This window comes from Lampris incognitus, chromosome 3 (genome assembly GCF_029633865.1).
Source record: "Lampris incognitus isolate fLamInc1 chromosome 3, fLamInc1.hap2, whole genome shotgun sequence".
In the NCBI taxonomy this organism is placed as follows: domain Eukaryota; kingdom Metazoa; phylum Chordata; class Actinopteri; order Lampriformes; family Lampridae; genus Lampris; species Lampris incognitus.
Genome location: NC_079213.1, coordinates 28451804 through 28464755, shown reverse-complemented (window position 1 = coordinate 28464755; position 12952 = coordinate 28451804). Strand labels below are relative to the sequence as shown.

The 12952-nt window shown below is 46.8% G+C and overlaps 1 protein-coding gene across 1 annotated transcript in view; it reads right to left on the bottom strand.

Moving 5' to 3' along the window:
• The window catches only part of lin7a (lin-7 homolog A (C. elegans)), a 32500-nt gene extending 21772 nt beyond the window's left edge, over positions 1–10728 (bottom strand). The window contains exon 1 of the mRNA XM_056277232.1: positions 10649–10728. Within this exon, the coding sequence (XP_056133207.1) occupies positions 10649–10685 (37 nt within the window). The 5' untranslated portion in view covers positions 10686–10728. The remainder of the gene's footprint in view (positions 1–10648) is intronic.
• Positions 10729–12952: the final 2224 nt, after the last annotated feature.

The following is a 12952-nucleotide window of genomic DNA, read 5'->3' as shown; positions in this document are numbered from 1 at the left end:
ACTGCGAAGATTAATATTGTATAGAGGTTTTTGCTGCTGCTTTTTGCAGACTCTCGTGCTGCTTCTTTCTAATCAGGAGGGATGGCTAAGCGTTCCCTGACACAGCTCGAGAGCAAGTCATCAAACGGAGAAGCTGTTCGGTTTCAGTTCAGTTCAATAAACGAATGTAACCTGTGTTCGTCCATCACTGGGACAACTAAGGTGATGACTGCTCACTTGGCCGTGTTCAGTTTTCTCTACAGACGCATCCTTATATTACTGCCGAGGCAAACACACACAGCTGTTTTAGCAGGACAACATCAGTGCAGTCATCAACAATAGTAATATAAATAGATAGATAGATTATATAGATTTTTTTGGGGGGGGATTTTCCCCCTTTTTTCTCCCCAATTGCATCTGGCCAATCACCCCATTCTTCTGAGCTGTCCTGGTTGCTGTTCCAACCCCTCTGCCGATCCGGGCAGGGCTGCAGACTACCACATGCCTTCACTGATACATGTGGAGTCGCCAGCCACTTCTTTTCACCTGACAGGAGTTTCGCCAGGGGGACATAGTACGTGGGAGGATCACGCTATTCCCTCCAGTCCCCCCACCCCCCAAACAGGCGCCCCGACTGACCAGAGGAGGTGCTAGTGCGGCGACCAGGACACATACCCACATCCGGCTTCCCACCTGCAGACACGGCCAATTGTGTCTGTAGGGACGCCTGACCAAGCCGGACTAAACCCGACCAAGTCCCATGTTACACATGGGGATTTGAACTGGTGATCCCCATGTTGGTAGGCAACAGAATAGACCGCCATGCCACCCGGATGCCCCCAACTCATTTTCTTTCAGTCACAGCTGTGATATCTCTCTTAGACGTAGACTGCTTTTGTTGTCATTGCCTCATATACATGTCTCATACATACAAGGGAACGAAATTACGCTTCACAAGGACCACGGTGTCACATAAATACAAATAACACACAATAAATATTAAAAACAAAAAGTGCATTAAAAACAAAAATAATTTCACAGACCTAAACATCACAAGCACAACTGACACAGACAGTGAGTAAGATGGTCAAAAGGTCATTTTGTGGGAGGTCCAAGTGTTCAGGCTGTTGAGTAACCTCATAGCCTGAGGAATTAAACTATTGCATAGTCTGGTGGAGGCAGCACAGATGCTCTGGTACCTCCTGCCAGAGGGTAGGAGGCTGAAGTGGATGTGGGAAGGGTGGGTGGGGTCCTTCACGATGCTGAGAGCCTTCCGGGTGCACCATGTGTCATAGATGGCCTGGATGGAAGGGAGAGCAGTTCCTATGATCTTTCCAGCTGTCTTCACTATCTGCTGTAGGGTTTTGCGGTCAGAGGCCTTGCAGTTCCCATGCCAGACAGTGATACAGCTGGTCAGAATGCTCTCTATGGTGCCTCTGTAGAATGTGATGAGGATGGGTGGGGAGGGAGACTCGCCTTCTTCAGATGCCGCAGGAAGTGAAGACGCTGCTGGGCCTTCTTGGAGAGCACAGTGACATGTGAGGACCAGGAGAGGTCCTCTGTGATGTGAACTCCCAGGAACTTAACACTGCTGACTCTCCACCTCCATACCCATGATGGTCAGAGGGGTATGGTAGGTGGTGAGCTTTCTCAAGTCAATAATGACCTCCTTAGTTTTTCCTGTGTTTAGGGAGAGGTTGTTGTTTGTGCACCTCTTCACCAGTTGATCCACCTCCACTCTGTATGATGATTCATCATTGTTGCTGATGAGACCTACCACTGTGGTATCATCAGCAAACTTTATAATGAGGTTGGAGGTGGATGATGCTGTGCAGCTGTGAGTCAGCAGGGTGAACAAGAGCGGACTGAGCACACAGCCCTGTGGAGCGCCGGTGCTGTGTGATGGTCCTCGAGGTGATCTTGCCAATTTGCACTGACTACGGCCTCCCCTTAAGAAAGTCCAGCACCCAGTGACAGAGGGAGGTGTTAAGGCCCAGTTGTCACTCTTTTTCATTCCACCGGGGACATAACAAGTGAGAAAAGCAGCAAACAAACCACGGCAGCGTCCTATTGGCCGATTTAAAAAGGTCCGTTAAACTCGCAGTTCAGTTCAGTTTACTTCAGTTTGCTTTAGTTCACTTCAGTCTTTTTTTACACTTGGCATGCATCCTGTGGATTATTATTATTAAAACTATCAGTGCCACACTGTCTGTTTCCCATTTTGGTGACACTGCATTTGTCTTCATTTCAACTCCACTGTCTGAAGTAATTAGCTGAGCTACCATGAATCATATAGTTTGCTCCTTGAAGTAGTCACTGTTTTCAGGGAATTGTGTAAATTGTAATAGCAACTGCGCTCCGACACTTGTAAAACCCGAGGGTGGGGCCTCGCTGCTCGGCAGACGGTGACTGTATTCCATGACAACGCAGCTGGAATCACTGCAGGGCATTCCACTGAAGAGTTATGTCACTTCCATCAAAGACTATCCCTTAAACAGAAATGCAATGAAATCATACATTACAGTTCCTAATGACTGTAGCTGAGAGAGACATTACACAGTAACTAAGCCCCTAAAAAACACTGCTTGTTTCAATGAAGCTGAAATTGTTATTGGATCAATTCTTATTCACGAGCTATACCCTAAGAGGCAGAAAGTGGCTCTTGAAAACTAGGCGAGCACTCAGAGTGCAGATCCCCGCCAGGCCTATCTCCCCTTCTCCGGTTTTTGGACTTAGATGAAAACCAGCTGAGGAGGTAGCACTCAATTGTGGTATAAAACAGGTTTTTCAAAGGTTTTGAATCACCGCAACCATGAGAGGTCCTTGATCATAGCCATAACTGTGCACAAACATTATTTGGCTGACAGACCCAATAGTATGTGAGATTACACAGATACACACACATGAACAGAAAAAAGTGTTTGTCCCGCCACTATAAGACCTTTTCACAGCACCCAAGTCGACTGAATGGGAAATATGGAAAAAAAAAGTTTTTAATATGCAGCACTGAAGCTAAAAAAAGCTACCTAATTAAATCGTTTCGCCTGTCAGTCTGTGGATGTGCAGCCTCCTCGCCGGACCCTCGCACAAATGCGACCAACTCTGACATGCACTCGCATTTTTTAAAAAGAAAAGGTTTGCTATGCGACCATTTTGGTCTAACCCTGTTTTTATTTTCATAATATAATAAAACTGGGTAAAATATTTACGTGCATGCATGCGCGACTCACATCTACGGTTGACTCACATCGGGCAACAACAAGAATATGCAACACTTCCTGTTTTGACGGCAACATAGAGGACGTTGTTCCTTTATAATTTTCATATTTTTGTTTTGGATTGTAAAAATTCTATCCGGCCAATTACCCCACTCACTGCTCCACACCCCTCTGCCAATCCGGGGAGGGCTGCAGACTACCACATGCCACCTCCGATACTTGTGGAGTCGTCAGCCACTTCTTTTCACCTGACATTGGTGAGTTTTGCCAGGGGTATGTAGCATGTGGAAGGGTCACGCTATTCCCCCCAGTTCCCCCTCCCCCCCGAACAGGCGCCGTGACCGACCAGAGGAGGCGCTAGTGCAGCGACCAGGACATATATCCACATCCGGCTTCCAACCCACAGATACGGCCAATTGTGTCTGTAGGGACACCCGACCAAGCCGGAGGTAACACAGGGATTCGAACCGGCGATCCCCATGTTGGTAGGCAACGGAATAGACCGCCACGCCACCCGGGCGCCCCTGTAAAAATTATTTGAATAACTTGATCATGTTGCTGCCTGATCCAAGTCAACCGTAGATGTGAGTCGCGCATTTGCGCGGTTGACTTGGATCAGGCAGTGACAGAGAGCAGCGTTGCTCGAGCGAGCTAGAGCGAATGAAGAGAGGGAACGGCGATAGCGAAAAACAAACTTTCAAAGGTTTTGTATCACTGCAACCACGAGAGGTCATTGATCATACAGTCATAACTGTGCTCAAAAGATGTTAGGCTGGTAGGTCGGTCCAGTAGTGTGCTAATTAGCCACACACACACACACACACACACGATAATCCTCTCCAGGGTATCCACCTGGTGAGGATAACAAAGTGAGCGTGACTCAACACAACTAAGAACTAAATTCATGCTCCCAACATGAATAACCTCAGCCAAAGGGGAAAACCAGGAAATACAATTCCAGCCTCGGCTAACTAATTCTCTCTGTCATGAGATAAGAACGTGCACGTATCATTTTGTGTTCATACTGGTTTCGTGACTCTGGGGGTGCTTCAACCTTGGAGAGAATTTGGAAGAATCGGCTCAGAAAAAAAAATTTGGAAGAATTTGCAAGTTTGAGACGTTCGTGTCAATCATATCTGACAATCATACAAGACCAGTTAATTGCTTTTTTTCCCTTCATAAATATTGGATTAGTATTCTGACACAGACATTTCTACAAGATTCATGCAGTATTACTTTCTTCTTGAGGCCGGGGGGCTAAACGCTAAGGTGGATTCACCAGAGATTTCCGGAAGCTCTGTGGAAGAGATCCACTCACCCTCCAGTCTTCTATTGTTTGTTTTTGCTTTAATTTACACCACTCGACCCCGTAGCATCGTGCTGCGGGGGGGGGGGGGGGGACTCGCAAGGTCCAGATGTGTTCAGCGTTTTCACTTATGTTTCCCCCTCCCCCACTGGAAGTCATTATAATCCAGCTGTACCTTAGCTTCCATGTTGACAACAGCAAGTCGGGTTGGCCAAATTTAGCATATCGGCGCAACAAACAATCTGTGCAAAATGAGGCCATTTTCTCTGCGCGTTTTGACTGACATTTGCAGAGAGAGGCAGAGAGATGTTGACCCTCTTGCGCACCTAAATGAGAGGCTTTTCAAAGGACAATACAAAAGGAGAGCGTTTACGCTTCATGCACACAACCCGCACGACACGCTGCTGATACTGTCGGCCAGGAGCTGCAAAATAAAACCCAGCAGGTTGTATTAGAATTAGTATAATCAACATGTAATGCAAGGTAAAATCACTAGATGCACCCACATTACTTTCTGCCCTTAACAGACCCAAAAAAGTAGCCTCGCACCCGCCGCATTAAGACAGTTGGTACTGCTTAATGCGCCGATGCTTAACAAGCAGAGTGACGACATCATCAGAAACGCTGTCATAAGTTAATTTCTCTCAGGTAAGGAAATTCTCATTAGTGAGGTTCAGTGATTAAAGGAGCTAGGCATGCTAATGGACTTGTTTTAAAATTATTTGGCCACTTAGCACATCAGCTGTATGCTTTCAAGGGGATTTGCATAGCGCATTGCTAGTAGACTCACGATATCATTCATGGGATGTCCATAAGTGAGCGATTAACAGCAGTCCTGTAATTCACAGAATGCAATTATATGGCTAATTTTAAAGTTCCTTAAACCAGTGCTATGTCTGATGTGCACACGTTCACACGGCAGACATCACCACCGCTTATCTCCGACGTGCTCGTGTCAGTGTGCCGTTCGGCCTGAGGGGTAAACGTGTTTCAACCCCTTGAATTAGAGGATAAAGGAAATCGGTTATTCATTGAGACGCCTTAACTTGCCCTCATATTCAGCTGTTCTGATCCAATATGTAGGCTGCTGAGCCGGCGTATAAAATGAGCAAAAGCCTCAGATTTCTTGGCTTGGACTGGAGCTTGGGGATGCAGTTTTGCAGGGGGTAAATCTGATGTCAACAGCTCTAAACAACTTGTAGTTAGCAATAGCTGGATATATTAGATACCTGTACAACCAGAATGGAAGCTGCAAATTCTCGTCAGCAGTCTTCTAAAGACTTGTCTCTCTTTTTTCTTTCCTTTTTCTTCCCAATTGCATCTGGCCAATCACTCCATTCTTCCGAGCCGTCCCGGTCGCTGCTCCACCTCCTTTGCCGATGCGGGGAGGGCTGCAGACTATCCCATGCCTCCTCCGATACATGTGGAGTCACCGGCCGCTTCTTTTCACCTGACAGTGAGGAGTTTCACCAGGGGGACAAAGCGTGTGGGAGGATCACGCTATCTCCCCCCCCCCAAAACAGGCGCCCTGACTGACCAGAGGGAGGCAACCAGGACACATACCCACATCCGGCTTCCCACCTGCAGACACGGCCAATTGTGTCTGTAGGGACACCCAACCAAGCCGGAGGTAACACGGGGATTCGAACCAGCAATTCCTGTATTGGTAGGCAATAGTATAGACCACTACGCTACCCGGATGTCACAAAACTCGTCTCTTCTGTCCATTGGACATCATAAGACATCCATCCATCCATCCATTATCCAAACCGCTTATCCTGCTGTCAGGGTTGCGGGGATGCTGGAGCCTATCCCAGCAGTCAATGGGCGGGAGGCAGGGAGACATGCTGGACAGGCCGCCAGGCCATCACAGGGCCATCATAAGACATGCGATATTAAAACAGGTGTAGTCACTGCGACAATATGATTTACTGAAAAGGACGACGGATGCAGAGGACGACCACATAAAGTATTTTTCACTTGACAAATCATCAATGAAGGCTGACCGCGGGGCCTATCGCCTAATTGTAATTTGCAGATGTAAACACGCCGGCACGCACCCAGACATGCCTGCACCCAGAGATCTTAAAAGCGCTGCCCGCAATATTGCTGAGCAAGCCTTCGCTTTTCAAAAGGTTTTTTTTTTCAGTGAAGAAAAAAAAAATCAATCACCGGTTTCCTTTCCATTTCCAATCCGCTTTGACGGCAGGATGTAATAATGTGGTCATCACTCTGAACATGTCATCCTCTAAATGGAGTAGCACAGAATAAAATATTTTTTGTCCTGCCAGACCTGATGATAGCTGTGTGACACCATTCCGCGGACACTAATTATAACACATCTTAACAGGAGGCTGGGACTACCAAAGGTCATTTTATCATTCACCAGCGAGAGCGTAGGCACCGGACTTTAATGAGGGATTCATTGCTTGACCAAGGCTCTATAACATTGTTTAGGGCGGCGTTGCACCGGGCACGACTCCGGCATGGGGATATAATTAGTACACAATGGAGGGCAGCGGTGGAGGGCGTGCATAGGAAAGTGTTACCAGTGACGTTTTCACATGAACACTGTCATGCAAAGAGGAAGGGAAAAAAAAGCAGATGTGTCGCTTGGCAACTATTATCCTTAGCCGCCGTTCAAGAGCTGCATCGCTGAGTGGAAACTAACATCAGAATAAAAGATAATACAAAAAAAAAAAAAACATGATTAGCCTTTGCATTCATTTCAGATTAAAATAGAGTTTTACTTCTACTTTATAAACATAATGGGCAGCCCACGAGTGCCTTGCTGCTTCTCATCGTGCCTGACAATACCTCCTGGCTATTCCACAATCACTGCCAACAAAGCTTATTGCAACAACCCCCCCCCCCCAAAAAAAATCTCTATCCTGCTCTGAAACTGCGAGGACCCATTTTGAAAATTATTGCTTTCCACCGGCAGAGCGCAAGGGAAAGGCCGTCGTAACCTTTCCCTTTGAGAGCGTGTCTGGATGTCATGCGTGCAAGTAAAAATGCTGTTGTAAAAAGACCTCCAGATTTCACACCTGGATCCTTCCTGGCCCTCCTGCATTTGCACTGCCGACTCCAACCTTCAGACAAAACGAAGTGGCAAACAGGCTGAATGACAAGAGGAAAGAAACCACAGGGTTTTACAAAACATCTCCAAACTGCTCCACAAGATGCTGCACGCCACCCCATCAAACCCTCCCTGCATGGCAGCTGAGTTCTTCCCAACATTCCCCTATCGTGGCCTTCTCCTCTCTGGAGGGCAAATAAATCACTCCTTTGTGGGCTACTTGCCCCTGCAAGAGAGTGTAGTTAAGGATGGCATCAGCGACATCACACTCTTATTGTCTTCCTCATCTTCACTGATTTATTGGGCAGCGTCAAGCTGAGATTTAACTACTCTGCAGCCCTGTGCCTCCCATATGATTGGTGCCTTGGAAAAGATGTGCTCTGCTCTCAGCGTCTTTTTGGAAGAGTGACATTGGCTTTTCTCACCTCTAATCATCTATCTCACTGGTGTTTACTGAAAGTATGTGACAGGAATGAGGGCTGGCCTCAAAGCAGTGAACCAGACGGGATCTCTCAAAGGAAAACGAGACCAACATGTCGCAGATATTTCCTAGGGAAAAGGAGTTCAGAGGCTATGGAATGGAAACAGGCAGCCATGTATACCTTGTGGACGGAAGTTCAAATATTCTCACTAAGATGCAAACGATCTCTTGCATTTCAGATGCACTGAGTGTTAAAACGTCATTGCTCTTACTGAATAAAGCAGACATTATAATAAAACCAAGTGCACTTTCTAGGAAGGGATTGTACGATTATTTTATCTCAATTTTTTTTAAATTTCTTCATTTTAAGGCTGTGAGGCTGCAAATTTAATATACTTCAGGTGGTTTTATCTCCTATATTATTATTGAGCAATAGTCTAAATGATGGACCACAAATAGCATGCTTTTAATTTGGTGGTACAGTCCCTCGGTTTGTGGCTAAATTCCCGAACCAACCACATATGAGACTGGCTCTTTTTCTCTTCTCTGTTTTTTAGTATCGAACGGCTGGCATTTCTTATCTTTTTGAATGCAATGCTGAGACTGCCTGCAGCCTGGTCTGATGTTAAGTATCACAGAGAGCAGGCTCAAAAAGACATTTTTCTTGATAGACTTCACCACTTCACTTCACTGGAGTTCATCAACTCCAGCAGTTTACCAACAACTGCAGGAGGAGTGGTGATGTAAGGCCTTACCAACCTGCTGCGACCCTGCAACTGAGTCTGTGTGTGTGTGTGCACATGTGTGTGTGCACGTGCATGCACGAGCTGTCTGCTGGCTTCTTTAAAAGAGCACATCATTGCCTGTTGCCTCCCCGCGTGTGCCGTTTTAAAAACTCAGCTCTTTTCAACAGCAGACAAGACTACCTTTTCATTAGCAATTACAGCGTTCCCTCGAAAGTGCCAGCAGCACAGAAAAGGTTTCGCTGTGGTCGCCCCATAATCTGGACAGCTAATGTGTGAATCTAGCATTTATACCCCGCATGCCATCGTTGGCCGATTGAATCAACCTCCAAGTCTGCTCATATGGGTCAGTCACCTTAATAAAGACCATTAGCATGGCCAATACATTGCCTCTGCAAATGGCTCCAGTAAGGTTGAGTAAAGGCTGACATTTAACTTAGACTAAAAAAAAAACCCCCACACAAGCTAACCTCTGTGATGTCAATGTTTGTTTATCAGTGTAATCTCTAAAACAGCAACATCCCTCCCTGTTATTACTGAATACCACACCACGAGTGGTGGATGAGGACAGTTTTGTTGTTAGTTTGTGTCATAGACTCTTGTGCCCATTGCATTACTTACTATTATTTATTCAAAGGGTAATTAATGGACCTCCAATTATCCAGTCTTATTAGCAAATGCAAGTCAGTCTGCAGCATGCGGGCAAAACACAATGTAAGCAGCTGAAATTTAGTGGCCAATCTTACCTTGGTTTATTTCATACTAAATCGTCCTTTGTGGCTAATTATCTTGATGCACTCCAAATTACAGTTAAAGCTGATGAGATGAACTCCCGGTGTATATTCACCTGCCAGGAGAAAGAAGAGCGTGGCGTATTTACGACCTCTCGTCGCTTGGCCGTGATGGGGCCGGGCCGGGCCAGCCCAGGCCAGCTTCACTGGGCACAGAGGAAATGCCTCAGGTGTCTATTTTCATCGTCCGTCCGCATCCACTTCCTGCGACGTCACGTTTCACCATAACGCATGGGGGTCAAGTCCCAAATGCAGCTCAGAGTAAGCCAAATAAAAAAGTGATGAGATAGTACGTGGGAATTATTGGAATAATTATTCTGTTGGCCTGTCAAAATACGCGAAAAGATGTGAGATGGAGAGGAGTCACATGTGACACGGTCTGTTACGCGACAGCGTTGACCAGTCTAGCATCGTTATTATCATCATCATCATCATTATTATTATTACCTGGCATCTTTCCCCAGCCGCCGTGTTGTTTCCCGGGCGGCTCTGCTGGCCAACAGGTAGGTTAAAACCTGATTCTGGGGGGATGATTTGTGCAAAGGTAGCGAAGCTGTCTTGCACCTACCTGCCTGGCCCACTGGCGACAGAAGTTGTCCAGCCTTCAACCTGAAGTCAAAAGAAAAGTCGGTCCGTGTATTTTCCCCCCGAGAGGTTGAAAACGAAACCCGGCCAATAAGCCGATAACACTCCCGAGCCCGTTATTCAGTATTTATAGCCCGAAATAATAAAAGAAGATGCACCGGGGGGGGGGGACGTTGTTATTATTACTTCGTTAAACGTGTTTACATGGTAAACTAGCCGGTGTCGTTCGAGCAAGCTAACGAGTGGCTGGCATTTGATTCTACGAAACGCGCGCACCCTGTGCATATAGGTGGTCTTTCATTTACAGCGAGCCCGTTCACAGCCCCGGCTCGTGAGCTCGCCTAGAAATATCGGCTCGAGCCAGAATAACAACACCAGCACACACGGAGCCTTGAACTACAGCCTGCTTCTCAGCTGTTGTTGCTGCTGTTTTTATTTCAATTTCAATTTTTTTTGCCAAAGTTTCCAAAGAGGAAATAATCCAAGATAAAAAAAAATTAGCGACGGCAACGCTTGCGCGTCTTACCTCGATCCAGAGTGAGCGGTTGGACCACCGTCGCCATGACTGCTGTTAATAGAAAACAGCGACTAACAGCGGCTGCAGCATCGAGGCAACTCCGACCGAGAGAGAGAGAGAGAGAGAGAGGGAGAGAGGGAGGGAGAGAGAGAGGGAGAGAGACAGAGACAGACCCGTCAGTGGGAGTGGCTGGGAGGGAAAGTGGTGGATTAAATCTATACCTCCCTCAAACCTCCTGCTCCGTCCCCATTCCTCATAATCTGGCATATAAACCAGCGGTTTGCGTATGTGGCCCACTCTTGCTGGTCTGTGGATGACAGACGTCCATTCCAGTTCAGACGTTATAAATAAAGTGATGCTAGCCAAACTTGCCATTAGGGCGCACTACATCACTGAGCCGCGGTGTATTCTATCGCTTCCATGTGCGACACGCAGTTGCATGCAGGCATTGCACTTGATAAGGGCCGGATGATGGTGGGGACCCGTAGTTGCAAAAAGCTTTTGCAGTAATCCCCATGCTGATGGTTTGTTGACACAGACTGGAGCCAAGCCACCGGATCTGCTTTCACAGGAGACCTGCTGCTTAATAGTGGTTTTTTGCCGTGGCAAATCCCACGCATGGTCAGTCGTTTCACTTGATAGTGGAACTGCCGAAATAAACACGTAGCACATGCCCTGTATTGGGGAGGCGTACCGTCATCATTAATAGATTTGGCACACCGCTACTGGCGCTTGAACTGTATTAACACACTGTCATGTACTGCAGCCTGCACAATTAGTTATCTCGAACAAATGTGGACTCGGTCCATAGCTGTAGCAAATTATCTATCAAGGCTTTCAGGTGCACAATTATGGATAGTAACTTCCTGTGGTGGTGGTGGTGGTGTGTGTGTGTGAGAGAGACGAGTTTCTCACATGAATTACTGTATTTGTGGAGACCAATTTGGCAACATGATGAAACTAATGCAGTGCACAAAATACAGGAGACTGGCATGAAAAGTGAATTTATTTGACCTCAGTTTGATATGATAACATGATTTCACTTCCAAAAATCCTCCTGCAAGATGGTACCTGTACATCATTTTACAGTAACCTTCAGTGAGCATATTTCTAATCCATTTCTGCTTTTGACGTTAAACTGCTGCCAGACCAACACATTTCCAGTCAGCTGCACAGGCACCATATGTGCTGGTGAATTTTCACCACCCACAGTTCCACCCAGCTGTAGGCAGATGTAAACGGTTGGTAAGCGGTAGAGTAGAGGGATGGATGGAGAGAGGGTTTAAGGATCGGAGAGAAAGAGGACACAAGGAGATTACGGGCTCCCATCCATATGGGCTGGAAAGCAACGTTAGACTCTAGAGTTCAGTTCTGCTTTTTTTATTTTAAGAGCAGGGATTATGCTGCAGTGTTCTTGAAGCCTGTTAGTTGGGAGAGAATTGATTTCCAGAAGGCCTCCTTTCCCGCTGAAGATGCAGTAGACCAAGACACACAGGAATAAATGGCTGGAGCGCGCTGGTCTGGGAGGTTGATGGTACATTATACTATCAACCAATGTGGGAGTCCAAATCAGGGGGTGCCAATTTCCGTTAGAATTCATGTGAGACAGATTCAACGGGCACGGTCGTTACATTTTCAACGCACTGGATCCCACCGGACGGTACTGTGGGGATGCTCTTTGCTGCATGTCTGCTGTGAGAGACAGCCAGGCAGTCATCCAGTAAATGGATTGCGTGCATCTTGTGTCCACAATATAATTGCTAATTATGTACCAATTAAAGCGGTACACAGGTTAATAAGCTTGCCACCCCTGTAATCTCTCTGCAACGGTCTGTGGGGCACGCCACACTCAGAGGCACTTGAAAACAACAGTACCCTGGTGACCCCATGAAATGACAGTATTTTGGATTTGCTTGAACGTGACAGACGGATTTTTTTTCTTTTCTTTTCTTTTTTTTTTTTTTTTGCTATACAGAAGAATTGTCCAGGATTGTTCCGGTCAGGGGCGACACGGTGGTGCAGTGGTTAGTGCCGTTGCCTCACAGCAAGAAGGCCCTGGGTTCGAGCCCCGGTGTAGTCCAACCTTGGGGGTCGTCCTCTGTGTGGAGTCTGCATGTTCTCCCCCGTGTCTGCGTGGATTTCCTCCGGTTGCAACGGTTTCCTCCCACAGTCCAAAGACATGTAGGTCAGGTGAATCATCTGTCATACTAAATTGTCCCTAGGTATGAATGTGTGTGTGTGTGTCAGCCCTGTGATGGCCTGGCGGCCTGTCCAGGGTGTCTCCCTGCCTGCTGCCCAGTGACTGTTGGGATA